At 40.5% G+C, this 17,909-nt stretch overlaps 2 protein-coding genes across 4 annotated transcripts in view; both read left to right on the top strand.

Moving 5' to 3' along the window:
* The window catches only part of STIMATE (STIM activating enhancer), a 37,745-nt gene extending 28,583 nt beyond the window's left edge, over positions 1-9,162 (top strand). The window contains exons 5-8 of one of the 2 annotated variants that reach the window (XM_075159222.1): positions 2,040-2,152; positions 3,079-3,156; positions 4,044-4,193; positions 5,098-9,162. In XM_075159222.1, coding sequence (XP_075015323.1) covers positions 2,040-2,152; positions 3,079-3,156; positions 4,044-4,193; positions 5,098-5,214 — 458 coding nt within the window. In that variant the 3' untranslated portion in view covers positions 5,215-9,162. The remainder of the gene's footprint in view (positions 1-2,039; positions 2,153-3,078; positions 3,157-4,043; positions 4,194-5,097) is intronic. The other variant, XM_075159223.1, reaches the window with a different exon arrangement.
* A 262-nt stretch (positions 9,163-9,424) lies between these two features.
* Positions 9,425-16,885, top strand: MUSTN1 (musculoskeletal, embryonic nuclear protein 1). Of its 2 annotated transcripts, none has more exons than XM_075159226.1 (3): positions 9,425-10,372; positions 15,631-15,751; positions 16,542-16,885. In XM_075159226.1, the coding sequence occupies exons 1-3, from the start codon at positions 10,367-10,369 to the stop codon at positions 16,646-16,648; spliced, it is 234 nt and encodes a 77-aa protein (XP_075015327.1). In that variant the 5' UTR covers positions 9,425-10,366; the 3' UTR covers positions 16,649-16,885. The 2 variants fall into 2 exon arrangements, with proteins under 2 accessions (XP_075015327.1, XP_075015325.1); XM_075159224.1 differs by lacking the exon at positions 9,425-10,372 and adding an exon at positions 11,019-13,030.
* The last annotated feature ends 1,024 nt before the right edge of the window (positions 16,886-17,909 follow it).

Here is a 17,909-nt window from a genome sequence, read left to right as displayed (position 1 = left end):
GCATCTTGCTCAAAGCAGGGTTAACTTCAAAGCTAAAGCAGGTTGTTCAGGGCGTGGTCCAGACCAGTTTTTAGTTTATCCATGGTTTGAGATTTAAGAACCCCTCTGAAGAACCTACTCCAGTGCTTAACCACTCTCGTTGTGAAAGCTTTTTTTCCTTCATGTCAGAATTTTATGTCCGCCCATCCTGTCTATATCTCCCCAACTTTTCTACAAGGATGCTATTAGGAGACTGTCAAAAGACTTGGTAAATTAAAAGTAGACAGTATCCCTGTTCTCCCTGCTTGTAATTAGAGCTGAGAGATAATTATGTAGATGCAGTAGGGCACACAAAAATCCTCAAGTAGAATTTAATATACACAACTTCTAATTTCAGTCATGTACCAAAAAAAAGCCAAAAAAAACAGCACCCCTCCCCGCAAAAACATCATGGAACAAAACGTTCATTGGTGATAGTGCACAACACTCTTAATACCAAGTTTCACAATTTTTGGACATACAAAATCTCATGTGACAGGGTTGGAATAGTTGCAAAATTGCTATAGCTGTCTTTGCTTTTAGGAATTAAATACAGATTGGAAAAGGGCTTAGTATAAAATCGTAGGTCTGTAGCTAAGGCTAGATTTTTTTTTTTTTTTCATATTTGCTAGTTAATGAAGAAAACTAGAGAATGCTAATAAAAATGTGGAGTATAGAAATTAATTGCTAAAATTTAATTCTCAAATTCAATTCAGGCCTTGTATCTTCAGCAGAATCATGGTTGCTCAACTTTGAATTACTAGTGTTTTCCCTTTCAGATTTTCTAACTTTTTTTTTTTTACGACAAAAGCTATAAACTGCAGTATATAATTGTTAAACTTGAGCATTTTAACCATTTTCGTCTTCAACTGTTGAGTGTTGATCTCTAGCTCTTACTGTAAAACCCGTTTAGAAAGTTTTCTTTGTTTTGGACTCCAGTCTAATTTATCAATTTCTCTTCATAGCATCTAAGCAGCAAACAGTAAGTGTCAAAACTATTACCAAGTATTAATACTGAAAGCCTTTCAGAAATGTTCCAGAAAAGGAAGTAGCAACTATCCATTATGTATTACAAATACATAAAGGCATCTGAATTTCCATTGCCCATTATTCATCCCCAGGCTAAAAGTTTTAAGCTGCCTTTGAAGACGTTGCAGAAGACTATCGTGAAGACTAAAGAGCTAACACCCCCCTCCAGAGCTGCTTTTTGGTTTCCAGTGAAGTGCCGCTTTAACCTCACCTGCAAAGCTTGTTAGGCATACCAGTCCTCTTTTTCCTCTTTTTTTTTCTTTTTTTTTTTTTTTCCTCTCCTTGCTTTCATAGACTATAATCATCTACGTAAGTTTTCATGTTCAAATATTTGTGGTCTTCATTCTGTCCTGGCAGATAACTTAATGCACTCAGGTTTTCACTCTGCCACAATGGGGTGCAGCAGGATTTCAAACCCTTTCAGACTGAAACTAAAATGTGATCTTAATTCTTTTGTTCAATTAAATTTTTCATAGCAGCTCTTGCACCTGTTGCTTCAATTACGATTGGTTAGTTATGGTAACTAACTTTGTAGAGAGGAAAAATATGTTTAAAGTAGCCTAGGGAGAATGGCAGAAATCATCACATTTCTACTCAGATTGAAGGGAAAGATGTTTTTCCCCAGCTATGTTTCCCTTAAGTTTTCCCTTTTAAGAAACTTAATACCTCATGATAGAGGGTCAAAAATAACAATTTGATGAGAAACAAATGTAACACAACTCTATCTGTCTTGCTTTCATCAAATTATGTAAAACAGTGAGTGTATAACCAAGTACTGCTGAATCGGATAAAGTCCTGTTATATTCAGTCTCTAACTGATACTTTCTGAAAGTTGGGGTGAAGGGAGGGGAAGGAGCAGCACTAAAGAAATTGGAGAAGGCACTTTAAGAGGATATAGCTGCTCTGCCTCTTCTAATACTGCTTTCCTAAAATGTTTACTGTGAAGTACAATCAACCCTATGCATATATTGAACCTTTCTTCTTTCTTGCAGGTGACCCAGTGCAGTGCAGTGCTTGGGTGGGCCAATGTGTTCTGTACATAATGATTATGACATTTGAGAAAACCATCATCATTATAGTGCTTCTTATACCTCAGTGGAAAGAGGTTTGTATTTTTACAGCATTTTACAGACAAATGAATTTCAGGTGGAAGCTGTAAAGCAATAGACTTCTAATAATGTTTATTGGTTTGGCTCAAGCATCGTAACTGTCTACAGTCAACACCATTTAACTCTCTATAGTGGTATGTTCTTTTAGCTTGATTAGGATATTGCTAATTAGGCTTTCTGGCATCCATTGTCAGGAATATCCTATCATATTTTGGAGGGATTTTTTTATATAATGCAATATATAAAATTTTATTCTATCTCCTTGTCTGAGTGCTCTTGAAGCTACTAAGTGGTTCTTCCTTTCCTTAATTCTTTAACCCATACTTAAAGCTATTTTTTTATTGCTGCTTCTATTATTTTAAAGAATTTTCTTTGCCTGACCTTGTTGATAGATCTAAACGGTAGAATTTTAGTAATTTGCAATGGATTAGTAAAGCCATTCCTGATGACTGGATAAATATTTATTTTGATAGAATCTGTGCAACGTAATATTCAAAGTGATGGTGCATGGTGTTATAGCCCACTAAAACCAGTTAGTCCCTATTTTATGCTCTGGACTACTTCGGGAACTCTGTCTTCTCCTTACTGTGTATTTTGTGAAATGCTGGTCTGTTTAAATTTCCTAAAGATGGAACTTAAAACTGGGGAGCACGGAGCTCCAAAATGTTCAAGATGATTCTAACACAGCTCTTCAGAATTCTGTAAACAAAAATGACAGGGATAAGTTTCTTGCCAGCCCCGCTTACTTAGCTGTGGTAATTCATAAGCTGTCCTAAGTACTTTCCTTTTCTACAAAGCTGTCCTTTTTTGGTTCGTATTAATTATTTCTGTAGTGTTATCTAGTACATGAACAGTTGCACTTACTAATCCAGTTATGTGCACATGCTGCCGTGATCTGAACTTAATCCTTTTCTTTTCACAGGTAGCTTTATTGAATCCTATAGAGAACCCCCAGCTGGAGCTGGCTATCGTCATGCTGATAGTTCCCTTCTTTGTTAATGTTAGTACAACTTGCACGCTTCTGTGGGATGTTTACTTGGATATCTTTCTGCCATGTATTAATTAATTAATGTTAGTCCTTAAAGCACAGTGTACCTTGGTGCTTAAGTCAATTTTTAAAGAGGAAAGGTGTTACAGAATGGATAAAATGTCTGGATATGTAGATTTTACAAAGCTGAAATCCATATTGAGCTAAGTAACGAGGCTCAGGAGAGGTGCAGAAATGCCTCATAGACCTCTTTGGGCTGATGACTTCAGAAGATTGAATGTAATACTGAAATACTGACATTGAGATTATAAAGTTACAATGAAATTTGCTTTAGGAAACAGTTGGTCTAAGGGTAGCTGTACTGTGAAGTATCCTGTGTCTGACCATAGCTAATAGTGACTGGCCTATGAGGGAGCAGAGTAAAAGGGCAAGTGCGCAATCATCCTTCCCAGAGTATGCTCTTCCAGTAATCTGGGATTTAGGGACTAGACCCAGAGACGGTGGGTGTCCTTGCATTTAATAACTGCTGGTGATTTTTTTTTTTTTCTTTCATTAATTTGTTCACGCATGGATTTTATCCTTTGGGAAACAAAAGTTTGTTGCACTAAGATGTCTGCCTAAACCGTTCACATTTCTACATGAAGAGTTAATATATGATCACTCTGAATAGCAGTTACTTTTCTTATTTTCTTCTCTTCTACAAAGGGATAAAGAGCTATGTTCTAGAGCATTCATGCAATGTGTTATAAGCCGTGTGACTGTATGCCTATACAAGATTTTACCTGTTTGGCAGTTCAGAATTATTGTCAAGTTTTCCTGATTCTGTCCAAATACTGACCGAATGAACGTATGCTACTCTGAGGAAAACTGAGCTGTCACTTCCCCCTTCTCTTTAACAGGCATTAATGTTCTGGGTAGTAGATAATTTTCTTATGAAGAAAGGGAAGACAAAAGCTAAACTTGAAGAAAAGGAAGCAGGACAAGATTCAAGAAACGGAAGTAAAGTCCGATACAGGAGAGCAGCATCACATGAAGAGTCAGAGTCAGAAGTATGTAGAGTTAATTATTGCAGTTAATGTAATATCAATCCAGTTCATCACTCATGCCATTGATTTAATTGTAATACTGTCAACTTAGTTTTGATTTTCTTTGCATGTACCTCTAACAGTAGTTCCTAGCATTTGCAGTTGAAAACCAGTTAAGAAGAATGACATTGTTGCACCACTCATGGTAGTTAATTTTCTTCCAGATGGGCAGGAGGACGTAATAACGTATTTAAATATCACAGGTGAACTGTGTTACAAATGCATCTAAAAAAACCCACAGAGAATACAAAACTAACAGACAATTCTAATTCGAAGAGAGGTTAATAGCTTAAAGTGAGAGAAAGCTGGTGGAGGCAACTGGTGTGATTTTGGAGAAGTATTTACATCCTTGCCTTAGCATAATTTTATTCTGAATTACATTAAGTGGGTAGTTTTCAGTTCACCTGAAGGATGGGTTGTATCTTTGAAGGTAAGTTGTTTTAGCTTTAGTTGGTTAATGTAACTTTTCTGCGTTACAGATAGTACTATTTATATTGGGTTTTCTGTAATAAAATGACTGCCATATTAACAGTGTGGATAGAGAGCTTATATATTCTTTCTCATTTTAAGAGCAAGCTGCCCCCACTGTTCTGGAGGTGCTGGAATCACTTCTTTGGGTTTAGAGTCAGTGATTGTAGAAAAAATTAATACGCATGCATCCTTCTTTGAAATTTACTGGAGGTTCCAGATAGGATGTGTGATGTTGTTTGATAGTACCGGCAGTAAATCCAAATTGTGTTCTGTAAGCTCTTTCTTGAGCAAATAATAAGGTGCTTTGCAAGCATAAAAAAAGTAAAAGCTTAGAAGTAGAATGAAGAAAGAGTGTGACTTTGATCCATGTTACTCAGAAGCCGTAATTTGTTTTTAGATCCTTATTTCAGCAGATGATGAGATGGAGGAATCAGATGCTGAAGAGGACCTGCGTAGACTGACCAACTTAAAGCCCATTAAGAAAAAGAAGCATCGTTTTGGTCTGCCTGTATGACACATTCCCTGACCTGTGTATTTGCAGGTTTCATGGCAAAAACTTCAGTCAGTGGGTTTTAATGTTGCAATTGCATCTCCCTTTTCATACAAACTGACTTAAAAGCAAGGTCTACCAGCAGAATGCAAACAGTTGGAAGACTTCCAGTTCAGTTGCACTACAGACACACTGACCAATTATGCAAGAATGTCTTTTCATCATGTGTGGAAAACACAGTGTTAAGGACTAGTCGCTAAGGGGATTTGTATCTGACATTTCAGAGAAGATCATAGAAAACAGATGCAGCAATCTCTCACTTATGGTTACTGATGATACAGTTTAAAATGTTCTCAAAAAGGCATCAGAATCAACTAAGTTAAAGGAGTGTGTTTTAGTACTAAAACTGGCTTTTGCAGCATAATTCCTAGAGCAGAATAGTTTATGGTTACAAGCTGTAACTTAACGTTATTTTTTTAAGTACAAATGTTTACTTGCTACCGGGTACCTATGGAACTAATAGGTGGAACAAAGATTTTTTCCAAGTCTCCTCGAATATATTTGACTATTTTATATTTAAGTTATATTTTCATACAGTTATATTTAAAAATTCTCTTTGTCAGAGAAAAGGGTGCGGTTCCCTTTTTTTGTGCAGAACACGTCAAAAGATTTATAGTGAAAATCTTGTTTATCCTTGTGTCCTGGTTTAAGACAAAGGGATTGCAAAGGGAAAAGCTCTCTGTCACTGCTGAAGTCACCAAATATCACTAAAAATGCAGTCCTAAGTGTGTTTTTGACCACATAATTTGAAAATACCTTTTTTAATAGGAGGTGGTGTTTGCATATTTGACAAACGTGCACTTTAGCGTATAACAAAAATCTGTTGTGATAGGTTATTTGTGAAATGAATCTCTATGGATGACTCTAATTATTTCTGTTTCTGCAAGTCTCTTGTGTATACCTTTCGAATGACCCAAAAGAGATGGAACATTTCTTATACTTTTCCATGTATAGGGCCTGCGGTACAGGACCATGATCTGATTGAAGCAGTTGGGCTACAATATTGCAAATAATTCTGTCCCTTGTTTTTTCTTGGAAAAGCAATCTTCTCTTTAATGTGCTTTAAAAAAAAAAAGATTTCTCCTGTTCAATTTCCATAAAATCTGGTTATCCTTTAGTAATAAAAAAAAAAAAACCAAGAGGTATAATACAGTTGTTACTACAGAATTTTTGTGATTTTCAGTGTCTTGTCTTCTGATAACTGACAACACGTGCTGGCCTGAAACCTAGCAGACATGTTTTCAGTGACATCCTTTTGCTTTGCATATTTTCTAAATGATTGTTTCCGACAGCTTTCCTTGCTTAGTTAAACCTTGTGCAGGACAAGGCGATGTGTCAAAGAGGTGACAACAGACCTTAATTGCAAATCTGTTGTAGTATCTGGACATCAGAAATGTTCCAAGCCTTAAACCAAACAGTTTCATTGGAAAACTGCTCAGAACTTTTTAAGATTTTTTACATTTTTTATAGATTTACTAGGTCTTAATGTGATTTGTTATCCAGACCACTTAAATGGGGTTCTTGGGCCTTAGTAAATACTGAACTGTGCGCTCCCGTACTTATTTTCACTATTCCAGCATTCCTTTTCACTGCTTGGCTGCCGAGGTGAACACAATGTTCTGAGACTTCAGGTACACCTCAGCGTGTCCAGCCAGCTAGAAGGGACATTTTACCAAACCTAACGTTTGTGAGTTTAGTTGAGCCACTGACCTCTGTTACTGTGCACTGAAGTGTAATAACTGCAATAAGTTTAAGTGTTTCTTTTAGACTAAATCTAGAAACTAATGACAATGGATGCTTAATTGAGTTATTCTGAAATGGGGGGTGGGGGGATGGGGAAATGTCCCTAATCAGTGTTGCCTCTGTTTTAGATTTTTTGGGTTTTTTTCATTGATTGTGTGACTTGCGTCTTTCTTGACTATTTACCACTGGGCGGGCGCATATCTCCGAAAGCACAGTACTTCAAGTAATCCATTTTCATCAACAGAATAGTCTCATACAGCTCGCTTTTCCAAAGGGATTTAAGAGCTAGGACTGGCTCTTGTCACAAATGTCAGCATTTATTTTTTTAGCATAGGATTTGTTCTATTTCAGATAGTGAAATAAAGCTATTCAACATGTGCTACATACCACTGCACAGCCATCACTGTCCTCGTCAACCATCAGAGATAACTGAGCAGCGCACACAAATTTAAATGTATGAGCTTTCATTTTATCTTCCTTTTCCCTCCTCCAGTTACTTAAATTATCAAAATTATTTCTATTTCTAGTCTCATGTTTAGTCTGTGATGTGTCAGTATAAAATTATGGCCTTAATCATGTAAAATCATTTGTTTTGAGCAGACCTCAAACTTATTGACCAAGTACAAAACAGTGTAAAGAACTATGGAGCAGTTTCTTGAAAATTATTATAGCAAAGGTATATGAATGCCTAATTTTTCATGTCTTAGGTGCTTAAATGTCACTTGGTTTGAAATTTTGATATGCCTAGCAAGATGATTTAGTAAAGCACTATGAGCCAAAGAGGCAGAAGTATTTTAAATACCACGGTAGTAACAGGAGGGCATATCTTCAGAGGGGAAAAAACAGCTCTAACTTTCTCTACTAAGATAAAAATTCTATTCACAACCTTAGCCAAATAACAAAAACTGGGGGTTTTTCTATTAATTCTTTTTTGTCATGTGAAAGAGATAGAAAATGTAAAACTGATGGTTTTCCTCTTTGTAAGATAAAAACTGGAATTCTTGCAGTAGGTACAAGTAGGACAAGTGCTCTTGTCTGAAGAGCTTGTATGTGTGAGAAGGAAGTATGTGCCTAGTGCTTCACTATGTCTTACTATTTGTTGACATGTATTGGCAGTACAGTCTGAAATAACTTTTTCATAAAGAGTTGATCCAGTAATAATATTACAATGTGACGATGTTTGCATTATCTTCAAATTGGCGCTCTAAATTTATGCCTGGTAAATGTACTTCAGGACAACTCATAGCAAAGGTTTAATTCAGGCTGTGCTTAAAAAAATGTGATTCTTTTTAATGAAAATAAGCTATGTAGTATATGCCAAAGTAAGAGAAAGGGATTGTAACTTAGAGAAGAGACACAGATGTGTTAGTGGAGATCGAATTTACCACGCGTGGTCAACCTAAATGTATTAACTGTTTCTAATATCCAACCTGTGACACATCTGCATAAACTTAAAACACTGGTGTTGTCTAATACGTGGTTTTCAAGTTCTGGTTTAATATGTTCAGGTCCCCTTGTCTTTCTTTAAGTAGGTAAATGCTGTATGTTAACATTGCTAACTAAAATGTACTATAGCTTTTCTTCAGGGAAAACTCAGAAATTGAGTTGCAAATTAGAGCAATGCAAAGTGATCCCCTCCGGTGGGTGTCTGCTCCGATTCCAGCTGTGCCTGGGGAGGGAGGCGTGGGCTCTCACGCTCTGCTGAGAGCTGAGCATCACAAGGAATTTCTGCCACTGTGCTTGACTAACCCATGTTTGCAACTTTGCTGTGCTTTTTACAGGAGAAACAAGTAATGAAAGCGAATAAATTCAGCCACATCAAGTCAGAGTAGATCTACAGCATAGGCGTGCAAACTTTTTTAGGTAAAGTTTCCAGTTCAATTACTGAAAATGACTACTATGGTTTTACAAAGTAAAACTGCAGTATCTTTAAAAAAGGGACTCTTTTGTAGGTGTTTTTGTCTTGCGTGGGTATCCGTCTCAAACTGAATGTTGAGTTTCTTTGTAAGTAAATTCAGAGTATAGCCTATGTGAGCAAAACCAACAGCTGTATTCTGCTGCCCTCTGTTTGGACCATATTGTTTAATCAGTGGTGTTACCTTAAACTTTTGAGGGTATCTGATGTAATTACATTGTATAATGGTTTACAATAAAGTTTGACTTATTACAGATTTGTACACTTGTTTTATACTTGTTCTGTTTAAAAGTGTGTGTGTTTCAATGTTAATAATGTGCTGTTGTGGGAAGCAGGTTTTGCTACTGCAGTTTAACTTCAGAACTGCAGATCTAATTTTTTGCACTCTCATGTTGGTACTGATTTCAGTATATTCATTTACCTTAATAGCAAGTCCCATTTCAGTTGGCGAGACCACTGTTCTTAAGTAGCAAATTTTGTTTACGGTTGTAAGAATCCTTGCAAGCTCCTCTTGGATCTGTTCCCTGAGGAGGGTTTTTGCCCTCTGCCTGTGCACACGTGGAGAATAACCATCTGTATTTTCATATTGAAAAGAAAACCTTTGATGTGCAACCTGAGAACTCCTGAGATTGCAGAACACTGACCTGAGGCCTTCTGGAGTGTAGGATGTTGTTAAAATGCTTTAATCACACAGCTGATTATCACAGCCTTCTCAAGCAAAGCCAGACTTTTTGGTCGTTCGCAACATGAATGTGTAAACTTAGATGTTTCTGAATTTACGTCGAATGTCCTGCCCCTTGGCAGAGGCATGGCCTAATTCAATAACTTGTTAACCTGTTTTATCTTCTGTTCCCCTTCTGATTTGTTTGCAGCAGGTAGTAGAAATGCAAGCTGAGGGAAGATGTCCGAGGAGCCTGTTGAGAAGTTTGCTTGTGCAGTGCCTTGTATCACAGAACTCATGTAGTACCTCCTCAGAGACCGAGAAGGGCCACGTGGGGATGTCTAGTTCTAGGACCAAGTAGCCTCTCTGTCCCCTGTCCCCAGAGGGCAACGTGCTGGAGATGACCAATGTCTTCCTCGCTTACTTTAATCTCTGCTACTTCCCAAAACCATGCAAAAGGGGAAGGGGGAAACAGTGCTGATTCTTTTCTGTGTGATGAAATCACTCCTACATGCTATCTCTGTAATGCAGGGTTGTTTCTTAAGCTCCAGGGAAGCAGCTTCTTTGATTGCCAAAGTGTCTGCAGCAAGCGCTTGGACTTCTCTTGTTATACCCAACAAAATGAGGGTAGCCTACCTTGGTTTTTTCTGTTTTGTTGGGCAGAAAGATGCCATCTTAACCCTCCATGTTCCCTGTAGGTATGGTAAGGTATCTATCATCAATTTTCCAGAGTGCTGGAGGAATAGAGGACCATGTAGGACGAGAGCTGGCTCACTGTGAGGCTGTAACGTGACCATATGCAGGTGATCAATTTTCTTTTTTTTTTTTTTTTTTAAGGCTGAAAATGGCAAGAGGTTGATACCTTTATGCCAAAATAGAGCAGAAATCCTGTTCTTGGTGAGCTGCTATTGCTATCACCCCTTCCTATCTTGGTGGGAGCAGTTTAGTGTATTCTGCTGGGCTGACCTGCACAGTATTGATCCACTACTCCCTCTGTAACTCCTCAATAATGGTTGCCCATTACTTTCATTACTTGCCACCTACTACACACAAGCAGCCCCATACCCACTGCATCCTTAAAGGAAATTAGGAGAATAATCTTCAATCTATCAAGCCTGTCAGTCCACTGAGGGATGTTAGCAGTTTCCTGGAGGAGAAGTCAAATCTTCTGTAAGATCTGTGTCTCCTGGACATCACAGTGGCCAGACGTGTGTACATTCACTAAATTCTCCATGGTCATCGCCATATTTTAGCTGCAACCGTTCCTCAGCAAAGGAGTTTTCCACACTTCATGTTGCAGTGGAAGATGAAAGAGGGTGAACTTGCATTTTTAATAGCCACTCTTAAATAAATGTGCCTATCTTGTTTCATTGTCATTCATGTCCCATTTAACAGATCTCAGGACCTCAACCAGGTGAACAGGAACATTTCTACTCTTAAACGTAAGTGACTGTGGATTTAGGTTGGTTTTTGTAAGGAAAAATTAGCCCATGATCTGTAAGAGGAAATGGTTGTGTTTGTTGTTCAGCCTTGGTTTAGGAAATGTATAATCAAAGAGAACAGAATTGTCCAGGCTATGGGGGATGTCTTAGAAACTTCAGGATATCCTGCCTACCTCTGAAGTGCCTCATCTCCTACCCCTGAATGGCATGCAAGCTGAAGGTGTTTTGATTTTGTTTGTATAGAATTAAATTGCCACAAAAACATAACTATTGCTTTTGAGTGAGTAATATGTAGTACAAATTAAATGAAGCAATTTTGAAAGCTGAAGGGGAGAAATAGTTGTCTCTTAAATTCTAAATATTTGCTTTAAACATGCAGAATGTTCTTTTCCTGTTGTAAGAGATAGTGTCAGAATGGTGACGCTTATAGGGCTGTATAGAAACATCTTAGTAGAGAAGGAGAGGTCTTTCTTTGTACAATAGGAAAAAAAAAAAGGTCTTTTTCCTAAAGTTGATGTTTTTTTCTTCTGCTTTGTTAAGCTACTAATAGGTACCTCTGTTCTGCAGAAACTTTTCCTCTAGTCTACTAAGCTGTGGGTTTAAAATAGAAATTCAACATGAGGAATGGCTAAGTATGTAACATTCAAACTGCTGCTTGACCAACAAATAATTCCCCCAATAGCCACGTGAAGGAAAGCATCTTCTCAGGCCTGGAAGGAGTTCAACTTAAAGGCAAAATGGGCACCTGGAGGCCTGGGGGATAGCTGACACCTGACAAATCCCATAGTCCTGATCGTATGGCGCTAGTGCTGTGGTACGGATGTAATGTTTCCATAGTGAAAACCAGCTATTTTGTTTTACCTCCCGTGCTTCTCTCTGTAGCCTAAACAAAACAGGTGGAGCTTGAGAAAAGGTCAGGACAGATTTCTATCACTACAGCAGTCCATGTTTCTAGTAAAAATGTTTGGAGGTCTGCCACATCTGCCTTTCTCATATTAACATACCTGGCTGGAGTTTTGGTTTTTTGTAGGTGTTGAGTGCAGTTACAGAGGCTGATTTTTTTTTTGCATAATGCAAAGAATTAATGTAAAAAAACAAAAAAAAAATAAAAAAAGGGAAACAACCCCCCACCCAACCCTCTTCTGGTAATAAAAATTAGAATTCATCCTTAGAGTGTATTTTTTTCTATTTAATTAAAAAATTGTTTAGAGAACAAATCTTAAAAGTTCTGGAAAAGGTTTTACTGCTGTCAGCAGCTACAGTGGGGAACACTGAATTTATTCATGTCTGAGTAAGCTATTCCTATACAGATGATGGGTGAAATGATTAAACTTACTAATAACCGCTGTAAGTAGAAAGTCATTTTACCCTCTCAGTTGTGTAAGAGCCAGCATCAGAGCAAGCTCAGCAATAGAACTGTAAGGGTAAAACCATATCCTGTTTATTTTATTAACTCTCCAAAACACACAAAATACACATCTGTGAAAGATCCCTGTGAAAAAGCAATTTAGGGCACAATGTTATGCTTTGGATGTTAGGTTTATATAATCTTTAGAGAATGCATATTTTGTTACACTGGGAAAGACAGACACACCCTGTCTTTTTCTTTTCCCCCATCAAGAGAATTCAGAGTCAATTTTGTGTCTGTCACAAAGCTTTGCCTTTTAAAGTTACAAATAAAGCCCCAGTGGGCTCCCCGGGAAGTCGTTTTGTAGTGATCGGGCTTCCCCGCGGTCCCGCTGCCACAGCTGTCTGCTCTCGTCAGTCCCCAGGCGCAGTAAATCCTGCAAACCCTAGTCATCGCTAAGAATAAACCTTTCAACAACAACAGCCGCTGTCAACCTGAATCCTGGGTTCTGGTTTGGGAAAATGACCCAGCTAATGACTTCATGTTAGGTTCTCTATATAAGTCGAGGAAAAAAACAGGCGTTCGCAGAGCGCACAGGCTGGATTTAATCAAAGCCGGGAAACGACCTCGGAAGGGATTACGGTCGAGAGAGCACCGCAGTTATGTCACAGGTACGGGGAGATCTGTACGAGGCTGGCTCTCGTCGGAGCAGGGTGCCCGACAAATGTTACTGGTGTAGACGGTTTGCTTGGAATAGCTTATTAGCAAGTTATTCTTGTTAACCAGTGAATTCGGCTTTACTGCTCTATGTGACTTGTTTGATTATGTTGAAGTATTTAAACGCTCTGTTTATAAAGTGTGCTGCTGTGTAAAAGCTGCATGTAGTAACTTGCAGGAAAAGAGAGAGCATGACTGAAAATTCTAACCGTTAGGATACGATATCAGAGACTGAAATTTTGTATTACACACTTTTATGTTCATTTTGTAACTAATGGTTTGTCTTTACTGTGTTCCCCAACAATCAGTGTTTCAAAGTGATCTTAAAATTAGCTCAGAAATGTTGTTTTTCACATAAGTGTTCTGTTTTCAACACAAGCTATGCGTGCCTGGCAGGGTTCTCCCCAGCATGAGAGTTTTACATGGTGGGTGGGATGGAGAGTTAGAACATGGGGAGGGTAGAAGAGCACAGTCCTTCGACCACACAGAGTAACTCGGTTTGGCTTATTTTCGTTACTCCAAAGAAAAAAAGACTTAAAAAAACAATCATGTGTCCTGTAAACCAACACTTTTTGACTTGTGACAGGAGGAGATAAAGCGCAGGCTGCACTGCTGTGCCAGCTGGGGATGGCTCTGGCAAACCCTGCTTACAAATGCACTTGCGCTGGGAGCGATTAACAGCGTGCGGCTGCGACAGTGGCAGCTGCTGGTGCTGGCAGGTCCAGGGCTCACCTCGGTGGCTCACAGTAACCTTTCTGTGTGGCATCTTTGCATTTTAGCTTGGGGCCAGCTAATCCACAGCAGCTGTCCTGCTGGAAATTCCACCTGTAATCAAAGCATGAGAGGTTTTATTTTAAAATAACTGGGTGAAATTCAACAGTTCTGCTCAACCTGGCTGTGTCTTGGTGCATCTCAAGTGCCTCCTTTCCTTACCCCATCCCCAAGAAGTCCCTTGTCCCAACAGAAAGAAGCCTCACGGTTATTGTCTCTTGCCAATAATGGGTGAAGGACCTTAGCAGGTTTCATACTCCTGTTAACAAAACAAGGGGGGGTTCCCTTTCTGTGTGGAGCCAACACCGGTCTGTATTGGTTGCCTGTGGACTATGGAGGACCGTTCCCATCACATGCCAATTTTCATCACCGGTGGACAAATGAAACCCTGGCCGTCGGGATGTTTGGTTAGCCAGCTAACTGAACAAAAGCTGTTGCAGATTTTGAAGGGTTTGCTACCACCCTTTCCCCTTGCTTGCTTTGGCTACTCATAGAGTGTTTTCCCCAGAGGTCTTGTGAATGTTTTGTTTCCCACAACACATGCGAGTGGGATTGACAGCGAGCTATTCTGAGCGTTCCTGGGAATTTACAGCCAGCAGGAAACATGCCGAAGGCTCCAGTGCAGCCAGCCCGTCCCTGCCCAGAGCCAGGCATGCAGCGCGCTCTCTCTGCAAGCTCCCTGGGACTCGCTGCTCCAGCCATTCGCAGGCCTTGAGGGATTTGTTTCCCTCCACAACTGTTTTTAGCTTTACAGGCAGTGGCCTGGAAACGTACAAGTGGGCTCCACCATTGCCAAAACCCAAATATTAGAAGCCCACGTATGTAGCGACAATCAGGGAAGTTTCTTGTTGATGGTTCAGTGTACAAATCTTGTTAGAGTTGGAGTGTGTGGGTCTTTTATTCTTTTTAATCACATCTCCTGCACCCTGCCGCAAGGTCTGCCTGGTGGGACCTTGGCAATCGGCCCTTGAAATAGTAAACCGAAGAGGGAATGTTAATGGTACCGACTGCTGCTGATTGACATTGTCTGACTTTGAAGTGCTGATTTAAAGGTAGCGATAGGCTGATATGATCCCATGTTATCCCGATTTTCTTCTAGCAAGATAAACTGTAAACAGATTAGTACTTGGATGTGCCAGTGCACCACCTGGTGATGCATCTGTTTCTGTATTAGATTTCCTTCTCCTTCTTCGGGTTCTGACTCCAGTGTTTCAGGTGTGTTCAGTACACGCTTGTAGACAACCCTGTTGAGTGCTCAGATACTTTTGCTTCCTAAATTTAAGATCAATAACTATGGGTCAAGTGTTAAGTTTATTCCAGCTAAATCAAGCCAGATTTCAGAATCTCTCTGACCAATTTCCTAAAGAAGTAGTGAGTAGACTGAGGCACAAGCACAATTTAGTAATGAATTTATTTTCCTTCTCAAACATAGGACAGATTCTTGAATTACCAGTCTGTACTTGCAGAAAAGGCCAGGCAGGACCGGACAGAGAAAATTTAAAAGTAAATTTAAAAAAAAAAAAAAAATTACACAATCCACTGTCTCTTTCAAAGGCTGTGCAATCAGAAGACAATTTCAGAACAGAACAGTAATAGTGGTAACAGATTTTGGGAAGGGCAGTGAGATCATGGCTGTGCAAAGATCTGGAGTAGCGGAGTGTGCAGTCTCAGAATTGAAATAGGCAGAATATTGTATTAGCAACCTCTGTATGTTAAGGCAGCTTTGTTCCCTGTGCTTCTAAACACAAAATACTGATGGGTGGGCAATACATCTGTTTCTTAGCCAGCCCCTGTGAAGAAGAAGCGTCCTCCAGTGAAGGAAGAAGACCTCAAAGGAGCCAGAGGAAACCTTTCCAAAAACCAGGAAATTAAATCCAAAACCTACCAAGTGATGAAGCAGTGTGGTAAGTCTCCGTGATGGAAACGATTAAGCAGTCCTCCAAAGTAGAACATCGACTTAATTGCTCTTTCCAAGTGAAAGGGTGCGCCTCTGAAAGAGCAGCCAGCAGTGCGCTCGCCGACCCGGGCCTGGCTGTGCAGGGACTTGGCATCCATCACCCTGACGGCACCAAGAGGTGCCAGCAGGGCTCTGCGTGGAGCGATCGTTCTCCCTGCCTGGACAAAGCAGGAGGCAGACCCTGACTTTGCCTTCTAAACCAGGGTTCAAACCAAGCCCTGGGCCTGTGGTCAATGTCAGTGCCCAAGTTGAAGATTGGAGGCTTGGTCATAGATTAGGGGATTTCTGGCCTCTCAATTGGATGAATTTGATGGTTTTGAGATGCAGCAGAAATTGGGGGGGGATAAAGGCCAGAAGATGAGAGAGAAGAGAGTGGCTGTTTGCACTGAACACCCTGGTGCTCTGGTTTTGTGTTGCTTTTCCACCACCAGTGGGAGAGTATAAGAAAAAATGATGAATTTTAACCCCTTTTCAGCATAACAGCCTGGACCTCAGCAGTTTCCAAGTTTTTAAAGTACCTGCAGGGATTTGGGGCCAGTCAATGGCAGCGACCACCTATAGGTGCTGTCAGCTGCCCCGTGCTCGGGGTGGGAGTGCTGTGCTTTAAGGTTTGGGAAGTTGGTGGACAGATGAAATATTTATCAAATGTGTACATATGTATTTCAGCAGCACTAGTTTTACTCCCCGAATCTGGTGTCCTACTTCACTGATTGCCTCTCCTGGTTTTCTTTTCCAAGAACAAATGGGCTCTGCAGCACCCTCCATATTCAGCCGGGATCGGACAGGGGGTGAAACAGTCTTTGAGAAACCGAAAGAAGCGCCGGCCAAGAGCGTCTTCGGCTGACGGCGGAGCTGGATGTGTCTCACCCAGATGATTGTCGTAACTTTTTCCCAAACCTCTGCCCCTTACACAAAAGTCACTGTAGCCCTGAGTAGCTAATTTCTACTGTAAGTCATTAAGTAGGGAATAGACTCATGTCAAAGGGTACAACTTCCATGTTAATTTTTATTATATGCTTTCTTTCTATATGTCGAATGGTGTTTGCTATAATGGTTTAATAAAAAAAGGTTGTTGGACACAGCTTGGCACACTGGTGACTAATTTCAATTTAGGCTTAGATTAACTCTGTGGACACTTTAGTGTTACAAGCTATGATCTAGTCTGTCAAACGCAAAGAATAAACATCCAGATGACACAGTTTTAGCATCAGTGCGATTTCGTCACGCCGTGCCCTCGCCAAGAGGGAGCTGAGGAGGAGCTGGTCGAAGGGGCGTCACAGAAACCTGGAGACTTCACCCAAATCTGTTCTGACTGCAGCGGTGGCGGCCCCCCCTCAGGGCCTGCCTTCCCCTCAGGGCCTGCCTTCCCCTCAGGGCCCCCGGGGCAGCAGCGTCATGGCTTCCCCACGAGCAGCTCTGCCAGGAGGCAAGATGCCGGGCTGTCGGTGTGCCCCAGCACTGAGGGAGGGCTTCCAGCCCCTTCCCCGGTGGCTTTTTCCTCACATCCCGTTGGATCAAGTGAGAAGGGGGGTGACAGACCAGCACACAGGCGCCATGTCCCGCCTGCCTGAGGAGCCGAACGACCCGCTGAGCATCTCTGTACAAGAGCGAACCCACTCTGAGTGGCAGTTGGTTTTTTGCAACTCAGTTTACATCTTGATTTGCTGCATTAAACATCAAACCTGTTTTCCCTCAGGGTATAAACTGGAATATTTCCCCTCAGCTGGACCTTCGCGCTCAAACCCAGCTAATCCTCTGCTTTGTTGGCACCTGCCACGCTTCCCACAAACCCCGAGTCCCTGGCAGCATGTCTGGGGACGGTGAGGTAGGTGCCACCTTTATTTAAAGAATTACTTCAATTTTGCACGGGCTAGACCTGATTAAGAGATGGAAGTGGTATCAAAGGTCACTGTGCACCGTGAAGAATATCATCTGTCTTTTGTGTCCCAAACTCTTGAACGGATAAAACGTGCCAACGTCCACAAAGCTCCCAGAGAGGCTGTGGAGCGGGGCACACGTAAGGCAGCAGCAAATCCTTTGAGTTTAAGGGGGAGGTTTCCTTAAAAAAATAAAGATATCGCTGGTGCATTGCTCTGCCCTGTTTT

Source organism: Calonectris borealis, chromosome 10 (genome assembly GCF_964195595.1).
Source record: "Calonectris borealis chromosome 10, bCalBor7.hap1.2, whole genome shotgun sequence".
NCBI classification, from domain to species: domain Eukaryota; kingdom Metazoa; phylum Chordata; class Aves; order Procellariiformes; family Procellariidae; genus Calonectris; species Calonectris borealis.
The sequence above is the reverse complement of the archived record's forward strand: the minus strand, read 5'-3'. Positions and strand labels throughout refer to the sequence as shown.

What these genes read in the sequence shown, in the direction of transcription:
- MUSTN1 (XM_075159224.1), top strand. An exon ending in CCAAGTGATGAAGCAGTGTG is followed by an intron (nt 15,752 to 16,541) that starts GTAAGTCTCCGT and finishes TTCTTTTCCAAG; the next exon opens with AACAAATGGGCTCTGCAGCA.